Below are 27,881 nucleotides of genomic sequence, written 5' to 3'. Positions count from 1 at the left end.
GAATGTGAAGCCCTCGAGTTTTGCCGAGTAGCTCTGCCAGCGCTTCTGCCAAAGTCTGCTGACACTGGATTACATGTAGGGCCCACAAACTACATCACCCCTTGAAACTAAGGAATAAAGTAAATGAAGAGTAAAATGAAATACCTCCTTTCATAGATTCTGAGGCACACTCCTTCCACCTCCATATTTTAGCAACTTGGAAATCTGGATACATTTTATAATCAATGACATCCGATTACAATTGGGAATATTTTGTCTTTTTTCTTTTTTTGGAGTGCAGTGACACGATCTCAGTTCGTCGCAACCTCCACCTCCCAGATTCAACTGATTCTTCTGCTTCAGTCTCCAGAGTAGCTGGCATTACAGGCTCGCGCCACCACGCCCAGCTAATTTTTGTATTTTTAGTAGAGACGGGGTTTCACCATGTTGGCCAGGCTTGTCTTGAACTCCTGACCTCAAGGGATCTGCCCACTTCGGCCTCTAGAAGTGCTGGGATTACAGACGTGAATCACCGCGCCCGGCTGGAACATTTTTTTCTTTCTTAGTGGCATATAACTAATAATGTACCTTACTGTTGTGTCAGACCCATATTGACTTCAGTAGGGATGACACCACGTTCAAGAGGCCAAAGAAGAGACCCAGAGCCAGTGATTGAGACCTAAACCCTGTTTACCAAGGGGACTTACATACAGGGAAGTCCAGTGGTGGCAGGCCCGACAGGAGAGCTGCTACCATTTGTAAAAAGCATGCAGTTTACGTAGATCAGGTGCATCAGCATTCTCAGGATATGTTTAAGTTATTATTCTTATCAGGTGCATCTACCATGCAGGGTCATTCTCAGGGTATGCTGAAGTTATTGCTATCAGATGTGTCTGCCATACGCTTACAGTCTATAGTATCAGATTCAGTGAAACATAATGGTGGATTGAGTTTACTTTGTTTTGTTATAATGTAGTATGATTCTCCTATATGTTTGAAGATTAGTTCTTGAATCTTTTGTTGTATTCAGTCTTTCCTCTTTCAAGCAGCCATTGGCTCCTTTGGTATTGTTGAGATTAGCTTTACCCAGTATAGCAAGGTAGCTCTCAGACTATGGCTATAACCATGTATTTGTAGGGAAAATTATCAACAGCTGTCTTGATTAATAGAAATAGGAAAAGTGAATTTCTTTCTTCTTCTTTCAGTTTACATAGCAGAGACTGAGTGTGAATTCTGTGAATGTGATCGTGTCTCTATTGGATGAGTGACAAATGGCAGGCCAAGACTTTAGCATATCTTTTTTCTTAAAAATATGTTGTGGATATATGTCATTCTGCATTTGTCAGAATCCACAGAATGTACAATATAACAAGAGTGAGCCCCAATGTAAACTACATTACACTAGTCACCCCTATCCACAGTTTTACTATCCATGGTTACAATTATCCGTGGTTGACCAAGGTTCAGAAATATTAAATGGAAAGTTCCAGAAATAAACAATTCATAGTTTTAAATTGCACGCCATTCCGAGTAGTATAATGAAGTCTCTCACCATCTTGCTTCCTCTCTTCCTCATCACAAGGAGTACAGTAAGGTATTTTGAGAGAAAGATCACATTCCTATAACTTTTATTATAGTATATGGTTATAATCTGTTGATTATTGTTGTTAATCTCTTACTGTGCCTAATTTATAAATTAAACTTTCTCATAGGTATGTATATATAGGAAAAAACATGGGTACTTTCCATAGTTTCAGGCATTCACTGGGGGTCTTAGAATGTATCCCCTAAGGATAAGAGGGGACTACTGTCTGGTCTTTGAGTAATAATGATGTATCAGCGTAGATTCATTGATTGTAAGACATGTACCACTCTGGTGTGGGATGTTGATAGCAGGGGAGGCTCCATGTTTGTGGGGGGCAAAGGATATATGGGAACGCTCTGTACTTTCTGCTCAATTTTACTATGAACCTAAAACTGCCTTAAAAACAGTCTATTTTTTACAAATATATAACTATACAGAAAGCCCACTCTTCTGCTTAGTTGCCTGTTCCTCATGACAGAGGCAGTGTTCTAGAGGCATTTTAGTCAGAAAGCTGTCTCTACCTGGACATCCATTCCCACTGGTCTGCTGTTACTGATTTGTCTCCGGGGTGGGAAAGTTAGTTTGGAAGTACCATCCCAACAAGGCCTGCAGTGCCTAAGAGGGTCTGTCTTGGAGGATGTCTAAAGTAGTCAGGGTATTTTACGACCGCATCTTCCTGTATAACCATTATCCAAAAACATGTGTTTTTTAGTCTAAAGGTGTTCTTTTCACATGTGTCTGCACAGAGCTCAGGAATGTATTTCAGGTCAAAATGCAGGAATCAGGTAAACAACATGCATTCATGAAGAATATAATACATTCCTTCAGTACTTTTTTCGTAGCATAGAACTCTGCTATGAAGAATACATAACGTAGGCTGAGGCAGGAGAATAGCGTGAACCCGGGAGGCGGAGCTTGCAGTGAGCTGAGATCTGGCCACTGTACTCCAGCCTGGGCGAGAGAGCAAGACTCCGTCTCAAAAAAAAAAAAAAAATTACATGTGCACACATGAACACACACATACACCCCTTCTTTAAAGAAAAAAGAACCCATCCCCTTGATATAAACCATTAGACTCACTTCCAGAGTGTCTGTTGCCATTATGTCGATTCAGCCTGCAAACAAAATTTAACATTTTAGTTTTTTTAAAAAAATCAACTTTTTACCAAAGCTTCTTAGAATTATTTTTCAATATTAGCATAAAATATTTGTTGGTGTTTTGCTATTATTTTAACGGCAGTGGACAGGTATCTCCTTCACAAAAAGAAACTCAAACTGAAGCTGATGTAGATGAAAATGAAAACCAATCACCTTTATCCAATTACATGAGATGTACCCTATAAGTTCTTCGTGTTTCTATAGAAACGTGATCTGCTAAGTTTCATCTTAGAGGTATGATTCCCCAGAGAAGAGACGACATTTCTAATACTTGTGGGTTTTTTTCCCCCTTCCCAGGCCTTGAACCGGGGCATTGCTGCTGTCAAGGAGGATGCAGTTGAGATGCTGGCCAGCTACGGGCTGGCGTACTCCCTCATGAAGTTCTTCACGGGTCCTATGAGTGACTTCAAAAATGTGGGCCTGGTGTTTGTGAACAGCAAGCGAGACAGGACCAAAGCCGTCCTGTGTATGGTCGTGGCGGGGGCCATCGCTGCCGTCTTTCACACACTGATAGGTGAGGCCGCCTACTGCCACTGACGAATCTAGCTTTGGCAATTTCTTATTCCTTTTCGTTGATTTAAATATATTTATTGAGATAAGTGGTTTCTTCACTAATTATCACATTTCTTATGAAATTTTCAGGGAATAGAAGGAAAGTGCTTGTGCTCCTAGCTTAAGACAATAATGTGTTTTTTCTGGGGAGCTGTAGTTTTTGTGTCTCTGATTCCCAAAGTAAAAGGGAGTGATTTCATTAGTGGGCGATTACACCTAGGAATAACATTTGGTAAGGCCAATAAAATAGCAGGTGCTTTAATTAGAGATATGTGTGCATCACTGTACTGGGTCATTGAATCTTAAGAATAAAAATAGAATGACTGTTATTTAGAATTAATGCTTATTAGCAGTGAGAACAAATGTCAGATTGTTCTATTTATTAAATTAATTTGTTCTAGGATCTTACTCCATTTTATTCAAAGACAAGACTAAATACTTTCGTCATAGCATTCTTTCCATGAAACAACAGGAAAGCTGTATCATACATACAATGACTGGCCTCCAGTTTAACCAAGACCCTGGAAAAGCAGCTCTCCTTCAGGGCTGGACTTCTGCTGCTGCTGCTTTCTTGGTGGGAATAAAGCCTTAAGGGCATGATTTCTGAATGTCGTGGCTTTAAAGCAGCTTTGCTTACCTGGCATAAAAATTGAGTGGTACCTCTATTGAAGCCAGTTACATAAAACACTGTGAATGACACCTCATAAACCCATTGTGTACCTTAAAATTGCTGCTGATTGTATAAAACGCATGGCTGTCAGTGGTGAATAAAGGAACCAAAAGATTAACCCAGACCATTTGCAATGTGTTTGCATGGCAGCTAATGCTTACTCACATAACTGCAAATCTGAATGTAAATAAGGAAAGACCTTTGTGGTTTTCCTTTTTAATGTGGCATAAAATTTTGTGCTAAGAACAGTGTGGAAGAGAGTGTGCCTGCTGATGGACCAGACATTCAGCCAAAGCGTTGATATTGATCCTTTAATTTGTGCTCAGAGCTTCAGGGCATGGAGTAAAGAGGAGCTGCCTCTGATTTCCTCAGTTTATGCCCTGAATGCTGACTGTGGACTGAGTGTTTGCACGGGTACCTGTATTTGAAGTAAATTTCTGCTACATTTGATGTGAGCCGTTTTCGAAGAGTACATGTATAGTATTTGAAAAAAAAAAAAAGCCATATATTTTGTAAAATAAGGGGCTTCCTTAAATGAGCAAATGAGTTCCCTTTGCTGCTAGCTCTTTTTTTACTTGGACTTATAAATAATCCAACATTCCCTATTTAGCCGTGGTTGAATGAGACTTTGGGACTAAACAGCTAGTTATCAGTTGTCAGTAATTCTGGAAGAGAAAAGCTAAGCATCCCATGTTATTGCAGTTGTCAGGAAGAAAAGATGGTCATTGAAATAAAAATCAGTGTCATTTTAGTTTTTCAATTTTAAAATATAATTACAAAATTTTAATGGTTTTCTATATCTCATATATATTTAATAGTCATTATTTGTTTTTATACTTTTGCAATCACAGCATTTTTCCATCCACCAAACAAATGTTTTCCACAGTTGCTATGAAAGCACATATGAATTTCTTTGGAACATTTGAAAATCAGATTTTAATGACGTACCCTTTTCTAGAGTGTTGGCCTCCTTACTGTTTTCTGCCTAAGTCTTTAGCCACTCTCCTGCCTCTGCCATCTGCTACGTCGGGCATCTTTGCTCACCTTTCTGCCTCCTTCTGTTTTTAGTAATCCTGTAAGCTTTTCTATATCCAGATCCTGCCCGTTTTCTTTCCCGTAATCATGGCCACAAGCTCCATGATGGGATGTTGCTGTCTCTCCACCCCCTAGCCATTCTTCCCACCGCTTTCCTACGTCATTGAACGTTGCCCTTCCAATGGCAGTCTCTATGCACCACGTATATTTGACGCTTGCTCCCATTTTCACTTCCTAGTAATCCTGAAAACAGCTACTTATATTTCTACTTCAGCAATCAGCTCCTGGATAACTATGTGTGTGACAGGGGAACACTGACGTAGATAAAACAGGAAAGGAAATACTCCCAGTATATTTGACTTGAAAAGCCATTGTATGATTTCAAGCAGTCTTCCAATTATATTTGCTTAGGCTGATATTGAAATGAGCATATATTCCCTACATGTACAGCTCCTGGGTGGGGCCTACAGTAAGTACAGGAAGCCTTGTATTATAAATTCATCATGCTGAATTCAGAGTGGGAATATAAATGAGATACATCGAGGTTTAAACTGATTTCTTTCTAGTCTTTTGTCCAAGCAAAAGTAGTTGAATTGGCTTCAACATTTCTTTAAGTGCTAGTTTCCCATCACCTTAATGAATGTATTTCCTTTAGCAAATTCTTCTGATTTTTCAAAGGCATTTATTTTTGACATGTGAGAGCACAGAGCAGGAAGAAATTTTCTTTTTGGGGTTGGGACAGGCCTCATGAATTGAGTTATTTCTAACCGCCTCTGAAGGATGAGGTGCATTTCAGCACTTTCTTCAGTTTGTTTGTTTCTTTGTTTGTTTTTGAGACAGAGTCTTGCTCTGCTGCCCAGCCAGGAGTGCAGTGGTGCGATCACAACTCACCACAACCTTGACCTCCTGGGCTTGATCAATTCTCCCACCTCAGCCTCTTTAAGTAGCTGGGACTACAGTTGCACGCCACCACATCTGGCTAATTTTTTTTTTTTTTTTTTTTTTTTTGTAGAGATGGGGTTTTGCCATGTTGCCCAGGCTGGTCTTGAATTCCTGAGTTCAAGCGATCTGCCTACCTGAGCCCTCCAAAGTGCTGGGATTACAAGCATGAACCACCACACCCAGCCAGCACAACACTGTCTAATTTTTCTTTATCTTTGTTACAGAACGGAGTCAAGAATTTGCCCTGCCCGCTATAATGAATATTTTGCTACAGTCATCTAAAATCATCCCAACGTGATGTTCTCTATGTTAGACTTTTTCTCCCCAGTCTGGAGGAACCTCAACACTTCGTACTTTTCACTGTTTACTAACAATTTACCAATCCCTGGAGGATCTTCTTCACTTACAAGGGATTTTCAGTGTGGACATTACCATCTCTGAAAAATCAGTTGCAGATGTGTCTTCTCACTTTCACTAACGCGGTGTCCCCTCTGTGCATCAGTTAATGGGTCACAGTAGGATGATTGAAATAGGCTCAGGTCAAAGAGCACTAAAAGCTTTTGTAGTGTCATCCCTCATTCATTGGGTTTGCCCCAATAAAGGAAAGAAGGAAAGAACCTTTTACTAGGTCCTTTTCATTAGATTTACTGTAGTTAAGGAATTATTTTTCCGGCTGGGCGCGGTGGCTCAAGCCTGTAATCCCAGCACTTTGGGAGGCTGAGACGGGCGGATCACGAGGTCAGGAGATCAAGACCATCCTGACTAACACGGTGAAACCCCGTCTGTACTAAAAAATACAAAAAACTAGCTGGGCGAGGTGGCGGGCGCCTGTAGTCCCAGCTACTCGGGAGGCTGAGGCGGGAGAATGGCGTAAACCCAGGAGGCGAAGCTTGCAGTGAGTTGAGATCCGGCCACTGCACTCCAGCCTGGGCGACAGAGCAAGACTCCGTCTCAAAAAAAAAAAAGGAATTATTTTTCCTTACATTTCTTTCTTTTTTTTTTTTCTTGACCCCACTATTGAGCTAGGCATTCTCCCATCTTTGAAAACTTTGCACTTGGTAATGGATTTCCCCAGACAAGGCTGGGGTAGATTCCACTGACCACTCAGACACTTCCCTGGGAATGCTTGGTGGAGATTGCGAGGGAGAGATGGCCCCAGAGAATGTGTCCAGCAACTCTTCCCACCCAGCCAAACCTTGTGCAATAAGCCAATAGAGCAGACACTTGGAATTGTGTTGGATTGAGAGAGTTGAAGTCTAGAAGGTCTACCGGACAAGAGTTACTGTCCATTCTGTGCACACCCATAGCCTGGCTCGAGATACCCAAAGTGCACAAGCCTTGGGAGTGTTTCTTGGCCCTTGTTGAGCAGCTGCAAGTATCTCTTTTTTAGCTTAACTAGAGCCATGATCTGTCATAGACACCATTTTTTAAAACTGCATTGTCCTGCTAGATTCAGTTACACAGAAACCAAGAGTACAGAGCCCAGGGTTTGCCATCACCACACCTTCATTTAGGCCAGTGGTTGTGGTGCATGGAGGAAAGCATGCTGACCTTGCATTTGACCCCATTTGGGTCCAAATTAATTTCGTGTGCATGGAAATTAGTATTGCCTAACCTCCTAATTCACGAAGATGTCGAAACCGCTGCTGTGGATTTTAACTTTCTTTACACGTTTATTCTTAACAGTGACCTGTGAGGCCCTTGCCATGTTCTGAAGCTGCCTGGGTAGGCAGCAGAATTCAGGGGAACAAAACTGCATGTTCCTGTGCCCTTCCAGTGAGCCACTGAAGTAATTTCTGGCCCAGTTCTGTTTGCCAGACTTCTCTTTTCAAACTTTTCCATTATTCATGGGTTATTAACCAGCTCTATAAAGAGTAAATTAGTATAATTTGCCATAATTTAAACCAACGAGGGTGCTAGGAGTGAACAGAAAGTGTCAGTATAGTCTTACAATTTATTGCCATGTAGAAAACCACCCGATCCTCAGCAGCTTAAAACACAAGCATTTATTTTTGTTTGCAAGACTATAGGTTGGCTGGGTGGATCTTTGGAATTTGACGAGGCTCATGCCTCTGTGGTCAACTGGGGGTCAGGAGGTTGCTCTGCTGACCTTGGTGGGCTCCTTGTTAGCAAACATCCGGCCAACCTAGATGGCCTCTGTTGGAACAGCTGAGCTCTCCTCCGTATAGTCTCTCATCCTCCACTAGCTTTGCCTGGGCGTTTTTAGACGGCTCTTTTAGACGGCTGTGGTGATGCTCCAGGTGAAGGGACAGAAGCACACCTGATGACTTCCTGAGGCCAGGAATCAGAACCGGCCCACCGTCACTCCCACCCACACTGCTGACCCAAACAAATCACAGGCCAGCCCAGATTCACGGGGTAGGGAACAGACCCTGACTTTTGGTATGAGGAGCTGCCAAATCATGTGACAAAGAGTGGGGATATAAGTAGGAGGGAAGACTCAGGGATATTTTTGCTACCAGTATATCCCAGTCACTTTATTTACTTACTTATTTATTTATTTATTTATTCTTTATTTTTTGCTGTGTCACTCAGGCTAGAGTTCAGTAGTGTGATCTCGGGTTATTGCAACCTCTGCCTCCCAGGCTCAGGTGATTCTCCTGCCTCAGCCTCCCAAGTAGTTGGGATTACAGGCATCTGCCACCACACCTGGCTAATTTTTGTATTTTTAGTAGAGACGGGGTTTCACTGTGTTGGCCAGGCTAGTCTCGAACTCCAGACCTCAGGTGATCCGCCCGCCTCGGCCTCCCAAAGTGCTGGGATTACAGGCGTGAGCCACCGCACCCAGCCTCCCAGTCACTTCTTTTAGGGGTTATGGATTTCAGCATTTATTCGATCAGCACACTGGGCTAGATCCTGAGAATTCAAACATGAATAAGAAATGTTCTCTAGAAAGAAGCAGATCTCCTGCAATAAATTATTCTGAACCCCACTCCACCAAGTCTTGATGCCGGTGAGACAGAATTCTTGTTCTTGCGTTAAAATTTCACAGTTACTTTACTTACATTGTGCATGGGTTTATGGTATCTCTTCAAGACCTATGTGATATTTATGCCTCCCATCCCCAACACTGGACACGTGTTGCCTAGTATAGATTATAGATGGGTGATATTAAATGTTGTATCCCAGCCCAGATGCAGGAAACTGTCCCCTTCACAGCTGTGTTAGTGTGTGTAGTACCTGATGCATACAAGTTACTCAACACGTATTTATTGAAGTGATTTAAATATGGCCTATCAGCCATATAAACACACATACCTTGGAAATAATACCCTAGAAGCACTGGGGTGAAATTACCTGCTCCCATGAAAAGCCTCGCAAGCTGGTCACAGTGGGTCAGTAACAGCACCTGTGAGACTTTTAAACATTGAGAACTTGGGAATTTGAATTAGAATAATGGTTCTCAAATTTGCCTATTGGATGTGGAAAAATGTATCTAGACTTATTTCGGTTAATACTGACATTTTATGGTTTGTAATAGCTCCTGGATGAACAGGTTTGAGAACCACTGATTCAGAAAGGGCCCATGGCCCTGGCTGGCTGAGGTCAGTGGACCCGTGAATCTGAAGGGCACTTTCTGTGTCCCTTGTTTAGGAGGGTCAAAACTGTCAACCTGTAAACAGGTCAAGTCACTGTCTTCTTGCTGTTGCAGTGTCATAAAATTTGTTTACATCTGTTCAAAAACCTTGTTTAATTTTTTTTGTAATGTTCTGCTCTTCATAAGGAATACAAGCTGTTTTAGAACAGTCTTGGTAAGTCAGTTTATAGAAACTGAAGGTTGCTAAATATTGCTAAGGCAGCTAGCCTGGTAATTATGGACTCTATGCAAAGCACTTTAAACAAATTACCTGCCCCTCACCCCCCTAATAGCTCTAACTGGAAATAGCTCAGGGGCATGGGAGGTAGGGAGTCACCCCAAGAGAGTGGGTGAAAACAGTTGTTGGGATTTTCTACTCACAGCTCCCAGGGTAAAGTAACCTCTGTAGTTATAATCAGACTCCTCTATCATGTAGGGGAAGTGTAGAAGGAAGTTAGAAAACCTGGGAGGAAAAGCTTCTTCCCATGGCCTTCAGGTTTCTCCTGGAGTAACTGAAAGAGGAAGAGACTGAAATAAAAAGAAGTTAAAAGAAGCAAAGGCAGCCTCAAGCTTCATAGGTCCCACAGTACTCTGAAACCCAGGGAGCTAGGACAAGCCCTGGATGCTAAAGAAGGCAAGAGTTTGGGGACACCTTCCCACAGAACCAGAAAGCTGGGCTGGGCTCATCCCCAGGAGAATGGATGGCAAATGCCCCAGCAGTCCTTAGACCCTGTAAATATTACATGTTTAGCCCTGTTACTCTGCATGAAGGCATAGTTTTTGATGTTTCTGTTAAACTATTGTAATAAGTAGCTACATTTAAGAAACTGAGGTTAAATTATATAGAGAGTTTATTTGGGCCAAGATTGAGGATCGCCACCTGGGACACACTTCCCAGTGGCCTTGGGGAGTGCTCCTTTCAACCTTTGTTACAAGCAGGTTTTTAAAGGCAAAAGGGGCTGGGTACAGTGGCTCATGCCTGTAATCCCCAGCACTTTGGGAGGCTGAGGTGGGTGGATCACCTGAGGTCAGGAGTTCAAGACTAGCCTGGCCAACATGGTGAAACCCCACCTCTACTAAAAACACAAAATTAGCTAGGTGTGGTGGCGCATGTCTGTAATCCCAGCTACTTGAGATAGGAGAATTGCTTGAACTCGGGTGGAGGTTGCAGTGAGCTGAGATTGTGCCACTGCATTCCACCCTGGGCGAGACAGAGCGAGACTCCGTCTCAAAAGAAAAAAGGCAAAAGGGGACAAGGAACGGGCCGACACGAAGTCGCTTGACGGGAATACTCATTGATTTACGGTATAGGGTATGGATTGTGGTGTCCAGCATATGGCATTTTATGGCTACTTGGCATCAGTTCATCTGGAGCCCACATAGTAAGTGGCTTCAAGGTCATTATTAGCTCAAGGTGGGAGTGAGACGTGACCGCTGTCACACATTGTCACATTTCAGTGCATCTCTAGGCCTGATAATTAAAGGGGCTGCCCTTCCTCAGATGAGTTTCTTTTTCTTCTCAGCAGGGGGAAGCTTATGTATATTGATCTCTGTATTTCTGGGTACTTCAAGCAGACTGCATGCCCTCCTCTCAGCTGCTGAAACTCACATGTCCCATCTGATCTTCCTGCCACCCCAGAGTTTAACATGAAAATAAGCCTCTCTCTCCCTCTCTCAGAAGCTACTTGTACCTGTGTTCCAGGGCTGCCGTAACAAAGTATCATAAACCAGGTGGTTTAAGCAACAGAAATTGAGCGTTTCACAGTTCTGGATGCTGGAAGTCTGAGGTCAGGGTGTTGCAGGGGTGGCTCCTTCTGAGAGATATGAGGAAGACTGTCTTCCAGGCCTCTCCCCTAGCTTCTGGGTGTTTGCTGGCAATCTTTGGCATTCCTTGGCTTGTAGAAGACTCACCCCGGTTTCTGCCTTCATCTTCACATGGCGTTCTCCCTGTGTGCATCTATCTCTGTATCTGAATGTCCATTTTGTAAGAACATCGGTCGTTGGATTGAAAGCCCACTCTACTCCAGTATGACCTCATCTTAGCCAGTTATATCTGCAATGACCTTATTGCTAGATAAGGTCACATCCTGAGACGCCAGGGGTTAGGATTTCAACATCTGAATTTTGAAGGGACATAGTTCAGCTTATAACACCGCCCTTTCACGAATTCCATAGTCCCCAGCTTCAGCCACAGCAGTCAGGTCCCCTCAGCTGGTGTTTTAGAGTGGCTGTAACCTTCACCGGGGGATTTGAGCTCATGAGCTATTCCTAGCCAGCCCCGTGCTCTTGCACTTGGCATTGTGTTCGTTGCTCTACTCGCCTGGCACAGCTGCCTTTACCATTGCCAGTGGCCTCAGCTGAGAGGTGGGTGTGGGGACAGCAATGTGGGCAAGGTCAGGATGGTCTCCTTGCAGATCCCTGCACAGTGAACATTTGTTCACTGAATGAAAACACATGTACAAATAAACAGCAGCGGCAACAATAAACTTTGAACAAAATTTCCACAGTTCAGCACCCAAAGTAGACCATTTGTATGATTAAGTAACATCTTCATTCTGGCTTTGTGTTTAAGCCAGCTTAGCTCATGTCTGAATGCAATTCTTACCTGGCTGCAAAAATCAGACAGGAGCTATCCCTCCCTGCCTTCCCAGGTCAAACCTCTACTAATCCCCTTTTCATCTCTGCACAGCTTCTGATCCAAACGGCAGGGACGTCACAGCTGCCTCCTTCCATCCATGTCCCTTGCTATAACTAATCCCATCTTCCCAGGTCTGTTTTCTTTCTGCCACGTGACATGTCCTCTCTTGGATTTCTCTTCTTGATGCCTCAATGGTTCTGATGGCCCTGCTACCATGACACCTGGCACCTTTGTTCACCTGGCAGCTGACCTTCTGGTTGTTCACCTCTACCCTGCCTGGAAGGACTAGGAGCTTTCCTCCTGCACTCTCCTCGACCTGTCCCACCTCGCTCTCTGAAGATTGTAGTCATTCCAGCCTCCCACCTCTTGAAACCACTTACTCACACCTCTAATATCCATAGTTGTAAGAGAATGAAAACTGTAGGCACACCTACTGTTACAACATTCATAAGACACTGTGAAAAACATGAAGATTATTATTTTCTTGTCTGTCTTTTCCTTTCCTTCCCTTTCCTTTCCTTCTCTTTCCTTCTCTTCTCTTTCCCCTTTCCTTCCCTTCCCTTTCCTGTTTCCTTTCCTTTCCTTTCCTTTTGTTTTTTTCCCTCCCCTTCCCTCCCCTCCCCTCTCCTCTCCTCTTCCTTTTTCTTTTCTTTCTTATAAAGACAGGGTTTCACTCTGTCACCCAGGGTGAAGGACAGTGGCACGATCATAACTCACTGTACCCTTGAACTCCTGGGGTCAAGCAATCCTCCTGCCTCCACCTCCCAAGTAGCTGGGACTACCGGCATGTCCCACTATGCCTGGCTAATTTAAAATTTTTTTTTTTTTGCTAGAGACCAAGTCTCACTATGTTGCCCAGGCTAGTCTTGAACTCTGAGGCTAAGCAATCTTTCTACCTCAGCCTCCTGAAATGCTAGGATTACAGGCGTCACCCATCTTGCCTGGCCTGTTATTTTTATATATAATCTAAACCTCTATCAGTGAGGTAAAAAAATAGCTCAATATTGTATTTAACCTTTGGTAATAAGATCTGTCAGGATTCCTGACGAATACATTAGGAGACCTTTCTCCTTCTTCCCTATTCCTATCTGACACATATGCATTCATTCAGCCCGTACTGGCTTACTGCCTACTATGTTCTAGTCACTGGTAACAAATTCTGATATTGGAAGGACTACAAAAGCACCTCCGCAATGTCATTTTCCAGCATGCAGGACTATACCCTAAGCTGCCACCCTCTTCCCAAAAAGTGAAATAAAAGAACTGGCAAGTGTGAAAAAGCTAGCTTTAAAGTTTTATGGAAAGGCATATTAACATCTAGAAATTTTCTCTTAGTAAATAATTAAGAATATGTGTAAACATTTAGCTTCAAACCTAGCCACCAAGCATTCTTTTGTAGTATCAAAATGGTGGAAACCACCTAACTGTGTAACAGGAGGAGACTGGGCAAGCTGATACTCAGCAAACTCTCAAAAAGAAATTCAGTTCATTGAAGGGAATTCAAAGAAATAAAATGTAGAAGCATATCGTGGAAAGATGTTCATGGTTTACAAAAGAGTGTGTGTGATACAATCTCATTTTTATGTTAAAACACAGAACAATAAAATAGCTTGGTGATTAGAACCCAGAGCGTTGGCTGTGACGCACTCTGGGTAGAGGGATGAGATTATAGACCATTTTTTTCTATTTGCGTATCTCATTTTTCTGCAACGAACAAATACATTTAAAATTGTTTTTAAGCTTTTGAAATAAAAAGAATATAAAGATATCCTTTTCTAAATATTTCCACATATGCCTTTCGACCCGTTGCAGCTTATAGTGATTTAGGATACTACATTATCAATAAACTGCACCATGTGGACGAGTCGGTGGGGAGCAAGACGAGAAGGGCCTTCCTGTACCTCGCCGCCTTTCCTTTCATGGATGCAATGGTGAGTAGAGAAGATCATTGGCTTTCTTTCTTTTTCTTTAGCTGGTGGTAAAATATGCATAATATAAAATTTACCATTTTAGCTATTTTTGTGTGTACAGCTTAATGGCAAGAAGTACATTCACATTGTTGTGTAACCAATCTTCAGAACTCTTTGTCTTGCAAAACTGAGATTCTGTCCTCATTCAACAGTAATCCTCATCTGCCCCCTCCCCAGCTCTGGGCAACCTCCATTCTACTTTGTAACTCTAGAAATTCGACTACTTGAGATACCTCAAAAGAGTGGAATCATACAGCACTTGTCCTTTTGTGACTGACTTATTTCACTGAGCATGTCTTCAGGGTTTATCAATGTAGTCGCAGGTGTCAGAATTTCCTTCCTTTTTAAGGCTGAGTCACTTTCCAGGGAATGTCTAGGCCACATCTTGTATATCCGTTCATCAGCTGATGGACACTTGCATTGCTTCCGCCTTTGGGTTCTTGTGAGTAATGCTGCTATAAACATGAGTGTGCAAATATCTGAGTCCCTGGTTTTGGTTCTTTGGGGTATATACCCAGAAGTGGAATTGCTGGATCATATGGAAATTTTATTTTTAATTTCTTGAGGAATTAGCAGACTGATTTTCATAGCAGCTATACCACCAGCAGAGTATTCAGGTTCCAATTGTCTGTTAACTTTTAACCAGTCCATCTTGTCAATTTATTTAATTTTGCCACAAGTTCTGGTAGGTGGCAGGAAAGCCCATTTGAAAATTTTGATGCAGATACACAGTTCTTTTCTGATATACTCAGGATCAAAGGATCAGAATCACTTTCTGATAAACTTACCACTTGTGTGGCACAGACACCCACAGTTTCAGAGTAAGAATCTGTTGAACATACTGGCAGGGATTCATTATTTTAATAACCAGCTTTACCCCGTTAGCTCAGGGCTGCCCACTTCCATAAATTCTTTGTCATGATACTGAGGAGTGCTTAAACAGTGCTTTCATTCTCTTCTGCTGTCTTATAAATATAAAAAAGACTTAGCAAAAAACGAAAAACATAGATATATGTATATGTTTTCCAATAAGGTCCAGTGCTGGAAAGTAAACCCTTTCCTTTGGCTCCATTTTGAATTATTCTTGGAAGGAGACTTAAAAATATGTTAGTCTGTATAGTTTTTTACCACCCCCACCTCAAGTTTATATGCAGTTAGATGCATGATGTAAGTGCATAACTGGCTTCCCTGCAGTGCCTGAACCAGCCCTTGGTGGTAGCCCAGTTAGAGAACTGAAGGAAGTGGCCTTTCTGACATCCCTAAAGTGTCGAAGCCCAGCTTCCTGGCCAGGTCCATGCTGTTGCTCTGAGGTCTGTCCTCCAAGCTGTGTTGGAAGTGGGACTGTACACACATAGAAGAATTACAGTTGTACGGTGAATTCCAGGAACTCAGGACTGTTAGTAAAAGTGAATTGCAGATTCTTAAGGACCTGGTAGTCCATGTCCCTTCAGCTGTATTTATTTGCCATAAGAGACTTTCTGAAATCAAACAGAACACCAGAGCATTTGTAATTGGTACCCTTTTCTTCCATGTTTCTTCTGTAAGTTCCCCCAAAAACCCTGGCATAACAGCACGAGATGGCTAATAAAAATGAAAATAATGAACATTTATAAGGACCAGATCAACTCTTCCCTCCCCAACCCCTCACCCGTGGCAGCATGGCGCTGATGTATTGGTTGGAGAGAGAATGTTTAAAGCCAGGAAGCTTATTATATGGTGGCTGTCAGACAACAAAGCCAGCCCACAGCCGTGATTTGCAGATGGGCAGGGAATTAGCTGTTGCTCTGCTAAGTCTTGATAGGGACCTGAGGAATAGACCCTGCTTGTCGCATTGTGCGTAGCTCAGATGAAATGTCATTTCTGTGTCAGTCCAAATCAACTTTGAAGGTAAGAAGAATGATCCTTAAACAGAGCCCGTCATGAACTTGAAACCTTCTCCAGACCTGCTGTTCCCCGGGCTTTTCATCTGCTGCCGTCATAGCACCTTCCTCCTCATCTCCCAAAGTGTCAGGTCAGATCCTGCCCAAACTTGAAGGCAAGAAAACAGTAGACCCTAATCAGTCAGTGAGCGCCGGTAATGACTGTAATAACTCAGACCCAAATGAGAGCCCTCATGGTGACGTGCATCACGTGGGAAGGATGCTGCTTTGGGACTGAGATGCTTGAGAGAGAGAGATTGCGTTTCCTCCATTCTTGGTATTCCTTCAGCTTTCCTGCCAGGCATACAAACCTAATAGCACACTAGTCTGCATGCAGTTGGTGCTAAATAAATACCTGCGTGCAGTCCTTCACTCCACTGGAAAACTCTAACGTGGAGCCAGCCACCAGATCAAGTTACAGTAATTTTACCAACCAAAGATTTATCAGACCTTGGCGCTAAGGCTTTGAGGGGCTATAAAGTGTATTTCAGGAATGTCCAGTAAATCGCATCAACCAGAAACAGCATAATCCTGAAGGTGTATCTCATGCCAAATTCTTTTCTTTCTGGCAGGCATGGACCCATGCTGGCATTCTCTTAAAACACAAATACAGTTTCCTGGTGGGATGTGCCTCAATCTCAGATGTCATAGCTCAGGTAAATATGGTCTGTGTGTCAATCAGAGCTCCTCAGAGTCACCTTCTGGCATGTGTAACTGATGTGTGATTTACATTCATTCACTGTGCAGTACATTCTGCATTCAACCTGGTTTTCCAGCACTGTTATATCACATAGGGACCTCAATAAATATTTGTTAAATGAATGAGAAAAGGAAACTCGCTGTAATAAAAGTATGTATAATCTTGCTAGAATACCAGTTGTAAGAATTTAAATTTAAATACAGGGGTTTTGACCTTTATTTTTAAAGAGCATGCATGTGAGATGACTCTAAAGTCATGTCTAGTACCTTTTGGCATGTCTTAGGGTCACTGTGCACTTGCCTGGGTGTGCCCTCTACGTGGCTTAACACTATGAAGTCTGTCACTCTGTTCTAGAGAGAGGGCTCTTAGGAATTATTCTTAAATGTTCTTATAATCCTCTGTTGTTACCATACAGGGCTGCCATTCACAGGTCACTTCCCCACATGTAGAAAGAACCAGGAAGTTGATTCAGCTACCTTTCCACGCTGTCTGAGAAGAAGGCCTACATCCCACTCTCTGTTGGGTCCAATTCTCTGAGCCCTGGCACTCAGCCCTGGCTTTCTGTCCTTTCTTCTTTTACCAAGGATAGCGCATGAACAATTTTAGTGGCAAATTAGATTGAATTCCTATGATTTATAAGTTAGACTAAGTTCCTACAGTCAGGGATTTGGGAGAATGATTTCTTCATAGAGGAGGAGGTTAGACTATATCCCTACATGCCCTTCCAAATTCTCATTTCTTTCTTTTTTTTCTTTTTTTTTTTTTGAGATGGAGTTTCACTGTTGTCAAATGGCATGATCTTGGCTCACTGCAACCTCCACTTCCCAGGTTCAAGTGATTCTCCTGCCTCAGCCTCCTGAGTAGCTGCCTCAGCCTCCTGAGTAGCTGGGATTATAGGCACCTGCCACCATGCCCAGCTAATTTTTGTATTTTTAGTAGAGACGGGGCTTCTCCATGTGGGCCAGGTTGGTCTCAAACTCCTGACCTTAGGTGATCTGCCCACCTCAGCCTCCCAAAGTGCTGGGATTACAGGCGTGAGCCACCACGCCCAGTCTCATTTCTATTCTATGAACATTTCCATACATTTTTCCTTTCTTGAACACCCTGATCTCTTAGCCACCTTCTTGAAATAATCTACCGTTGAACTGTTAGTATAAAGACCAGTAATTTTCAGATTAATTATGTTTACTCCATGGATCACTATTATAAGTAGTTTAAATGGATTTCTACTAACACATTGTGTGTGTGTGTGTGTGTGTGTAAATACTAGCAATACTACCAACCATCATTCTTTGGTATGTCTTTGTTAAGTTTCTTAAGAGTGAGTAGAGAATTTTGTCCCAGTCTTACTGTCTGTATCCTCTGGGAGATGAACTAGACTGCCTTATTCACTCTAATCACTTCATTTGAAATTCAGTAAGCCTCTCTAATTTCAAACACTGGCATCAGCAAGTTGGTGAGCATTTGTGAGTACACATTTGTAGATGTGTGTTTCTTTAAAGGCAAAAAAAAAAAAAAACCCTTAACTTTGCCTGAAATAAACATAGTAGCCATCCAAGGACAGAAGAAGAAAAGCGTATCTCTGAAAAAGACTTTGCCAATACACCTACAGCCATTTTCCTCCTCTGTTTTAAACCTGATCCTGGCCCTTGCCTGTTGAGGGAAGGCCTGCAAGTTCAGAATAAACAGATCTGGTTAGTGGGAGCGTGGAAGCCAACTTCAGATGCCATCTGGCTTCAGGCTGTGCCTGGTGGTGTAGTTATTTTAAACCTTGTTGCTTGAGTTCCTACCACACTTTGGCTAGGACAATAAATTCTCTTTTTAAAGTGTTTTACCCTCAGGCTTGTGCTTATTACCTGAAAACATTTGTTAGGTATGAAAACATACCTAAGTTGGTAATGAGTAAATAGATTCCATGCAAAGTACTTTGAAATACCACCTTGGCATAAATAGCACATAATCACCAATCACCAGTCATAAAATGGAAATCATTTATAATGCCTCAAATTTCAATGCCAATTCTCGAGGGAGGGGGGGCTGTTTTGTTTTGTTTTGTTTTCAAGTTTTACTAAGTTAATGGGTTTCACACAATAGTACGAAAAACCTCTTGGTTTGGTGCAAACATGCAGTGCTTTTCTGTGCCGTCATTATTTTAACAGTTATATGTTCCAGTCAGTCATTGCCAAGGGATTTGTGAAAACATATTGCTGTTTTTGTTTTATTCCCTGGTCACCTGGACCTTCTTAGCTTGCTTGATATCAAGGTGAGAAATCTCAAGGTTGTTTGCCGTCTTCAGACTTTCCATCCTGTAACTCCTCTGCTATCATCAGCCCTTGCCTTTCAAGGTCAGCTGACATTCCAAGACTGGTCAGATCATAATGTGTACATCCCCTGCATTCCTGTAAATTCCCTTATCTCCTACCTTTTCATCTCAGCCTTCCAAGAAAATTCCTCTGAACCAACCCTGTGTTACGCATCTTCCTCCACTTCTGTGGTGCTTCTGCAAAAGGTTACACCATGGAACAAACTGATCAAACTGTAAATGCACAATCTTATCCCTCACCTCTGCTGACTCTGTAGGAACTATTTCAGAGGGTGTTTCTCTGCCTCTCACCTCCCAACTTATAACCTGATTTCCCACCTCACAGAGTCAGTTGCAGCAACCAAATTCATCACCTTCCAGCCAACAAACCTACACACTTACCTTCCAGCCCTGCATCCTCCCCATTCTCTTCTCATTGTAAGGGAGGAGGTGAGGTGTCCCTCCCCCCATCCAGGGCCACTCCTCTGGGTCCTGGCCTGTGCTGCTTTCTCAGGAACTTGTTCCCTGCTTTCTCATGCATCGTTTCACTTGTCCTGTCGTGCTCAAATCTCTGCCATGTTAACACAGCAACAAGAAGCTTCCTGTGTATTTCACCTAACTCTTTAGCTACACTTCTCTATCACTTTATAGCCAAACTTCCTGGGTGGGTGGCTTCTACTCACTTTTTCACTTCCCTTTCATTCTCTACCTACTCGAGGCTGACTTCCACCCCCATCAGTCCACCTAGATGGTTCTTACTAATGACTTTCCTGCCATTAAACGCAGCAGGCAGCTTCCCTGATCTTCTCTCTGTTGACTACCCCCTCCTCAGTCACACACTCCTTCCCACCGGCCCTCCCACCGTTGCAGTCCTGCTTTTTACGTGCTTCAGCTTGTTTTTTCCATTGATACTTGGCCATTAAGGTTGATGTAGCTCAGGAATAGGCATTGTCCTACCTTTCTTCTCAGTATGCTTGTGAGGTCTTTGGAATGACTGGATCCCAGGAGGACTCTAGACAAAAGCTGGGCTGATTCTCTGATTTTTGCAGGACAGGGAAGTTAATACATTGTGAAGCTTGCTTTAGAGACTGTACCATTGAATAGAGATATAAACATTATTGTAATTTCATTCTCTCCTGACTCTGGTTATTTCAACCTATTCTACTTTTATAGGTTACTATTTTAAATGTTAATGTAAGTTGTTTTATAATTATCACTGTTGGTGTTTCTTGGCAGCATTTTCAGTGGCTCGTTTTTGAGGTAGGGTCTCACTGTTACCCAGGCTGGAGTGCAGTGACACAATTAAAACTCACTGTAACCTGAAACTCCTGTGCTCAAGTGAACCTCCCACCTCAACTTCCAAAGTAGCTAGGACTACAGGTGTGCACCACCACACCTGGCTCATTTTAAAAAATCTTTTATAGAGATGGGGTCTCACTATGTTGCCCAGGCTGGTCTGGAACTGCTGGCCTCCAGCAATCCTCCAGCCTCAGCCTCCCAAAGCACTGAGATCACAGGTATGAGCCATGGCACCCAGCCCATTTTTAGTGCCTTCGATCCCATAAACATTAATGTGTGTTTTCCTGTATACATCATTGATCACTTGTGTGTTTTTCTTTGTTAAATGTAGCCTAGTTCTCTGGTGTGTGTTACATACACACCTGAGTGTCCAGCCTCGAGAGGGAAAAGCTACATTAAGTTGGTAATGAGTAAATAGATTCCATGCACAGTACTTTGAAATACCATCTTGGCATAAATAGCAAGTAATCACCAATCACCAAAGGTAAAATGGAAATTATTTATAATGCCTCCAATTTCAGTGGCAATTCTCGAGGGGTGTTTTTTTGTTTTGTTTTTGTTTAATTTTACTAAGTTAATGGGTTTCACACAATAGTACAAAAAATCTCTTGGTTTGGTGCAAACATGCAGTGCTTTTCTGTGCCGTCATTATTTTAAGTTACATGTTCCAGTCAGTCATTGCCAAGGGATTTGTGAAAACATATTGCAGAGATTGTTTTTTAAGCAATAACCTTAAAAACGATGCCTTGAAAGATGTTTGTAGTTGCTTGAAAGAATTTTCATGGTGGGTGTAACAGAATGATCAGTGTGTCCGTCCAGTGAACTGCAAACATCGGCACCTGAGTTACATGAGAGCGACACTAGGCCATCATCCAGTTTTCGCTTCTCTCTGCCTAAAAGTCAAGATCTTGGCTCGGAGGTCTGTCTCAGGTTCCAGAGCGTGGCCCTGTGCTTCTGCCGATCGGTTCCCGCTTCTCCCCTCTGACCTGTTCCCGTTCTCCCTTCTCTCAGGTTGTTTTTGTAGCCATTTTGCTTCACAGCCACCTGGAATGCCGGGAGCCCCTGCTCATCCCCATCCTCTCCTTGTACATGGGCGCACTTGTGCGCTGCACCACCCTGTGCCTGGGCTACTACAAGAACATCCACGACATCATCCCCGACAGAAGTGGCCCGGAGCTGGGGGTACGTCTGCCAACCCAACCGCGGTCTGTCTGAGACTCGGAGTAGAATAAAGCTGTGTTCTACTCTGTACAAAATGAGAAATCAGGCCGGGCGCGGTGGCTCAAGCCTGTAATCCCAGCACTTTGGGAGGCCGAGACGGGCAGATCACGAGGTCGGGAGATCGACACCATCCTGGCTAATACGGTGAAACCCCGTCTCTACTAAAAATACAAAAAACTAGCCGGGCGAGGTGGCGGCGCCTGTAGTCCCAGCTACTCGGGAGGCTGAGGCAGGAGAATGGCGTGAACCCGGGAGGCGGAGCTTGCAGTGAGCTGAGATCTGGCCACTGCACTCCAGCCTGGGTGACAGAGTGAGACTCTGTCTCAAAAAAAAAAAAAAAAAAAGAAAAAGAAAATGAGAAATCAGTGACGTCAAAACATGAAATTAGCCAGGATGTCATACCCAGAGGCCGAGTGCTAGCTGTCTGCCGGGAAAGACAGTTGGAGAATTAATGAACTCAAACAGATGGATGTGATCTGAGATGTCACTGTCCAGTCTCCTTATCCCACAGGAGGAGACAGAGGCACAGAGAATCTGTGGCCAAGGAATAGATACGACATTCGTGGTTTCTTTTGCTCTTCTAAGTTATTATGCAGTCAACAAAGGTTTCAGGGCCCACGTTACCTTTGAGTTTACATTTCACTGTGTTTAATTTTATAGCAGGGATCCAGGCTTTGTTTATACTTTCTTCAATGACCAATCCCAGTCCCTTATTCAGGTACCTCCTGGGGACCAAGTACAACATTAGGTACCATAGGGCAACACAGAAAATTTTGAGATATGGTCTCTACCCTCAAGCAGCACCATATCCCATTTGGCAGTTCAGAACAATACAGTAGCAACAATTAAACAGTCATCTGAGACAGCACATCACCTGCATGAGGATTTAGGAGCCACTAACACTGGGAGAAGGATCGTAGTGATGTAGTGTAAGATGCCTCCTTGGAGGAGGTTGATCTTGCTGTGCCCTGAAAGTTGAATAAGAAACAAGTAGGAGTGAGACAGAGAACCTTAGAGAGATGACCAAAGCATTCTGTTTGTTGTAAGTATAAACCGTATCTGATTTCTGTGTGTGCTAATTTTCCCTTCCCATAGGTATGAGACATCATTCGGTTCGTCTGCATTTAGCTGTAAGGCATCTACAGCCCTAAATTCATCCCCTCACCTTACCCTGATCCCCACTTGGGCCACACATTACTTTGTCGTATCAAGCAGTAATTGTTTTGACCACTTACCTCCATCCAAGGTCAGGCTGTCAGTGAAATCCTATCTAGTTATCCCATCACTAGGCCAACCACAAATTGGTCTTGATGGTAACAATCCGTCTCTTAACATTTAGCCACCAGCAAAAGGAAATAAAGTGGCCACGATGGTTCTGTGATGTAATTCTCACCCTTGTGAACAATCAAAACCAAAATTGCATAATGAAAGCCAGGCTTTAAAGATATCCCACACCTTTGCCGCAGAAGTCTTAGAAATCCCTTGTTCTTTACACGCCTTTATTTTGGTTATGCTTTTGAACAGTTTACCTGACGTCTATGAGAGCTCCGAGAATAAGAACCTCTGTAGTCAATTTCTACACTGCCAAAATAATTAGGCACATTTTTGTGAGCTGATTCCAAAATAAATTATAATAACTTTTTTATTTCTAAGAGTTACCTCTTCCTGACATGGCTTCTAGCCAGCCCATTTGATGAGATTAACAAAGACTTAATTTCAAACCTGTTTCTCAGGCCCTAGATGTGGGTTCTACCTTGGTCAGAGATTCCCTGAGTCCCCGTATGGAAAAGAGTGGTTGGGATCCATTAAATTTCAGTGTGTGTTTTAATTTCAGAGCAGCTTGCCAGCTGTCTCAGTTAATTTCTATTAAGACTGAACATTTTATTTTAATTCAACTTGGCTTGTCTACAGACACTTTTCCTTATATTTCAAGTATAATGAATTGGCTCGTGATTAACATACGAAGTAAAAGCTTTGATTCTGAATCTTTTTTTCCATTCTACTTGTAGAGTTTAGGTAACTTTTATCTTCATTTCTTAATGTAGGGAGATGCAACAATAAGAAAGATGCTGAGCTTCTGGTGGCCTTTGGCTCTAATTCTGGCCACACAGAGAATCAGTCGGCCTATTGTCAACCTGTTTGTTTCCCGGGACCTTGGTGGCAGTTCTGCAGCCACAGAGGTAGGCCATGCTTCGGGGATGTGGGCTTATAATCGTCCTGGTGGGGCAGGGGGTGCTGAAACTGATTTCCAGTTCTTCTTGAGAGCTCAAGTAATTCTCCAATTTTAAATTACATGACAGTCACCCTAGGAAACCATAAAGATCTCGTTCAGTGACGTATAATCGTGTAATTGTGTATTTTTATGATTATGGGAGAAAACCTGTCGTGCGTGTCATACATCCTTCTTGCTTATCATATGAGGAACTGAGGCACAGAAAGAAAAGGTTAAAGACACAGAACTCGCTGGAAGCGGGGCTAGTGTTAGAATCCAGGTTTTCTGACTCCTACTCCGTTTTCCATGTCCACGGAGTCGGCACCGGCCTCTTCACCGTGGTGGCAGAGGACAATGGAGCATGCCACGTGGCAGCCGAGTGGGACGCACCCAGCGGCTGCAGGGCCGCTGCCTCTGTGTTGACCCAGCCTGCCCTTACCTGCCCTTCATCGTCATGCATGTGCCACCCCACCTGTCACCACCACACCCGCCTGGCCTGCCCACCTCAGATGGGGAGCTCCTTGATTGAACAGACTTTCTCTGGAAACTGGCAGCCACTCCAAAGAAAGAGTTGACTCATTTTTCCCTCTTTCAAGTTGGGTTTGAACAAATAGAATTACTTCATTGGCTTCCTCCTCCACTGCCCTCTGGAGAATTAATTCCAACTCTGGAACTGCTGCTCCTGAGGAAGCCTGATGGCTGCCCACGAGGGCCCCCTGTCCAGGGGCTGCCTTGCGGGGAGCGGTCTGGAGCCCTAACTGCACTGTCAGCATGTCTCCAGCCAGAGTCCCTGCCAGTTTCCATGTCCTGGGAAGCTGCTCATGTTCTCCTGGAAAGAGAAGCACATAAATCCAAAGCAGAACACTTTCTCTTGCTTCAGTGTGTTCCTGGATTTTGTTTTTTGAGTCATGAGCGTCATCTTGGGTGGCTACTGTAACACACGGTTTTTGTTCTTGAATACTTCAGTTCAAGTTTCTCATAAAAAGTATGGGACCCCCGGGTGCTAGAATTCCATCCTCCCCTTTAACAAAAGAAAAAGGACAAATATACGTTAGAACCATCTGAAAATTGCCCTCGATGGCATATAGGAACAGCACGTGGGGTACAGTGCTGGCATTTATTGGTCATCTGCTCATGTGCCAGGCATTTATGTACATTTCCTTGACTCCCCGATAACCCTATGGGATGGATATTTTCCTTACTGTTCCACCAGAGGAGCAAGAAGGGGAGCTATGGGAGACGTGGTGCTTTGCACAGCTGGGGAGCGATGAGGTGAAGGTTTGGATTCAGGTCTGCCTGATCCCAGCGCTCCTTTTTGTTCTAGCACACCACGCCACACCACACTTTCGTCACACTGCTGGGGACTTGCTTCATGTTCCTGGAACCTCTGGGCATTGCCGTTTCGTTAATTAAAACAGATGAAGCTCGCTTTCCTCCTTCACAGGCTAGGCAGAGAGTTGAACACTGCCAGGTTGTAGGTTTAGATGCTTTGTTTTCACTTTTCTTCCTTTTCATTCACGTAGGGAAGGAACTGTCATTGTATTTTTCTCCTTTAAGAGGCAGGGTCTTGCTTTGTCACCCAGGTAGGAGTGCAGTGGTGGCACGATCATAGCTCACTGCAGCCTCGATCTCCTGGGCTAAAGCAATCCTCCCACCTCAGCCTCCTGAGCCACCATGCCCAACTAATATTTTAATTTCTTTTGTAGAGATGGTGTCTCGCTTTGTTGTCCAGGGTGGTCTCAAACTCCTTGGCTCAAGCAATTCTCCAACCTCAGCCTCCCAAAGTGCTGGAATTATAGGCATGAGCTACCATGTCTGGTCAGAAACTCATATTTTCATGGAAACACATTGATAGCTTTCTGCACAAAATGTGTATTTAATTTTCTTAAATTAAAAATCTAAATTGAGCCTTACTGACCAAACAGACTGGGAGTGAGTTGGGTTGGAAGGAGAGTAGCACAGAGCCATCAACAACCACGCAAAATGTCAGCATCCCTGAAGGATGGAGTGGAGGCTTAGAGGTGGATCCCAAGGAAGAGACCCTCCGGAGAGGAGGGAGGGCTCGCAGTTTCATTTTGAGAATCCAGAATAAATAGGGCTAGACTAGAGGGTTCTGTGTGGCTCAATGGAATGAGCAAAGATTCTGGAGTCGGGTGGACCTGGGTTGAAATCTTGGCGTCTCAGAGCAGTGGATGGTCTGTTCCCATCTTCATAGCCTACACTTTAAGATTAAGGTGTAATAAAACCCAAAGGGAAAGATTGAAACTGTCTTTGCAAAAATACGACTGAGACAGTGAAAGAGATCTGACTTAACTGGCTCCATCTTGCTTCTAGCCTCCCAGCTATCCTTGTTCTTTCCTGGGCATAGGCCGAACTAACTTTGGGAGAAACTTATAGTTTATAGTTTAAACAAAGATGGTAAGAGCAAAGCAGACCTCCTTCTTGCCTGGGGACTAGACTGCCTTTGTAGAACTAACATTAGCCACAAGATTAGAAATTATGCTTTAGGGGTCATGCATCTGGAGGCTACAACATTCTCACCCTCCCTAAGCTGCTCCAAAGATCAGTGCTTACTTTGCAGACCCTGCACTTGATGGATCAGCTGGCCCCACACAGATCAATCAGCTGGCTCATCTGAGCTTGTGGCCCTCACCCAGGAACTGACTGAGCACAAGAAGACACCTCTGACTTCCTATGATTTCATCTCTGACCCCAGTGCTCAGGGAGACTGATTTGAATAATAATAAAACTCTGGTCTCCCTCAAAAAGAAAAAAAAAAAGAGAGAAAAAATAAAAGGAATTTTGGCTTCCCAGCCAGTGGTCTGCACCTGTTTCTCGTTGCATCCGCGTAAAACATGATGCATCCCCGTTGTTTCGCGTCCATGTTGGCTGGCTCATTCTACTCCCAGGGATGCGGTGGAGTGCCTGCCCCTAGGAGTCCAGTTTGCTGTCAGTTCCCCCCGTCCCGGGCTGTCCTGTGCCTGCCTGATGTGTGTCCCCCAGTGTGGGGGGCTCTGTCCTCAGTGGCTGCACCTGAGCCGGCGTGCTTTGTCACCTACTGTAGCTCCTGGAGGACTTTCTGCTGATACCCTGCTAACTCTGACACCTCTTCCTGTTGCAGGCCGTGGCGATTTTGACAGCCACGTACCCCGTGGGTCACATGCCATACGGCTGGTTGACGGAGATCCGTGCTGTCTATCCTGCTTTCGACAAGGTGAGAACCCGTGCGGTGTCGTGTCTGAAACACGCTTTTGAAATGACTGCTTGATAGACAGGGCTCTCTGACAAGGGACACTTTGTTGCTCCTCAGTCCTGCTTCCCTTTGTAAGGTTAATGTGACGTTGGGGGCGTTGAAGGAATATTTTCCTCAGAAAATAACAGGGGCAAGTTGAAGCTTGCCTTGACACTGATCCCACGATGCTTTTCCAAAGTGAGCGTCTGTAGTTACTTTCAGGTTATTCTCATTGAGAAATGATTTGTTTGCGAAAGGGAAAAAAAACTTCCCCCAAAATCAATTTATGGAATTTTATTTCTGTGGTTTGTTTCTTTAAACGAATACTTTGTTGACCCCCTACCAGATGACTGAGGTGTAGGCAGGAAGCCGTGCTCCTGGCTTCATGGGGATGTGGCTCTCTTTCTGTGGGCTGGCCTACCTGCGTGCTCAAGCTGGCTGTAGCAAGACCTGGGTCCAGTGTTTTGATATGGCAGATGTATTCCAGTGGAAAGCCTCTGTTGACAGCTGCTGTGTCTCCCCAGCCACAAGAGTCACATAACCCTTCTGCCCTGTAACTTGTGACCCAGTCAGCACTGTCCTGCTGTCATTCAATAAAAGTCTATTTTATAGCGTTATGATTTAAACCTATAGACTTTTATTAATACTCTAAAACAAATGGCTGGTGAAATATACTCCAAAAATAGTCTACAGTGTTTTGAAATGATACGTTGGAAAGAGGCAAACAGGCTGCCACTTCTTACCGTGAAGGGCGCCTGTTGTGCCTTGAATGTCGGCAGAACTAGCAGCCACTGCCGGCATCACGCTGTCTTATCCCAGCCAGAGCCTGTGAAGTGAGGAAAGGAAACCTCCTAGCCACAGCGCTCAAC

The 27,881-nt window shown here is 43.6% G+C and overlaps 1 protein-coding gene across 2 annotated transcripts in view; it reads left to right on the top strand.

Annotated features, from left to right (window-relative positions):
* Window positions 1-27,881, top strand: part of ANKH (ANKH inorganic pyrophosphate transport regulator) — a 163,832-nt gene that overhangs the window by 99,022 nt on the left and 36,929 nt on the right. The window contains exons 2-7 of one of the 2 annotated variants that reach the window (XM_010374091.2): window positions 3,020-3,236; window positions 13,970-14,088; window positions 16,619-16,702; window positions 21,359-21,529; window positions 23,614-23,748; window positions 26,902-26,994. In XM_010374091.2, the coding sequence (XP_010372393.1) occupies window positions 3,020-3,236; window positions 13,970-14,088; window positions 16,619-16,702; window positions 21,359-21,529; window positions 23,614-23,748; window positions 26,902-26,994 (819 nt within the window). The remainder of the gene's footprint in view (window positions 1-3,019; window positions 3,237-13,969; window positions 14,089-16,618; window positions 16,703-21,358; window positions 21,530-23,613; window positions 23,749-26,901; window positions 26,995-27,881) is intronic. The other variant, XM_010374092.2, reaches the window with a different exon arrangement.

The sequence above is a fragment of the Rhinopithecus roxellana genome, chromosome 3, assembly GCF_007565055.1.
Source record: "Rhinopithecus roxellana isolate Shanxi Qingling chromosome 3, ASM756505v1, whole genome shotgun sequence".
NCBI lineage: Eukaryota > Metazoa > Chordata > Mammalia > Primates > Cercopithecidae > Rhinopithecus > Rhinopithecus roxellana.
The sequence above is the reverse complement of the archived record's forward strand: the minus strand, read 5'-3'. Positions and strand labels throughout refer to the sequence as shown.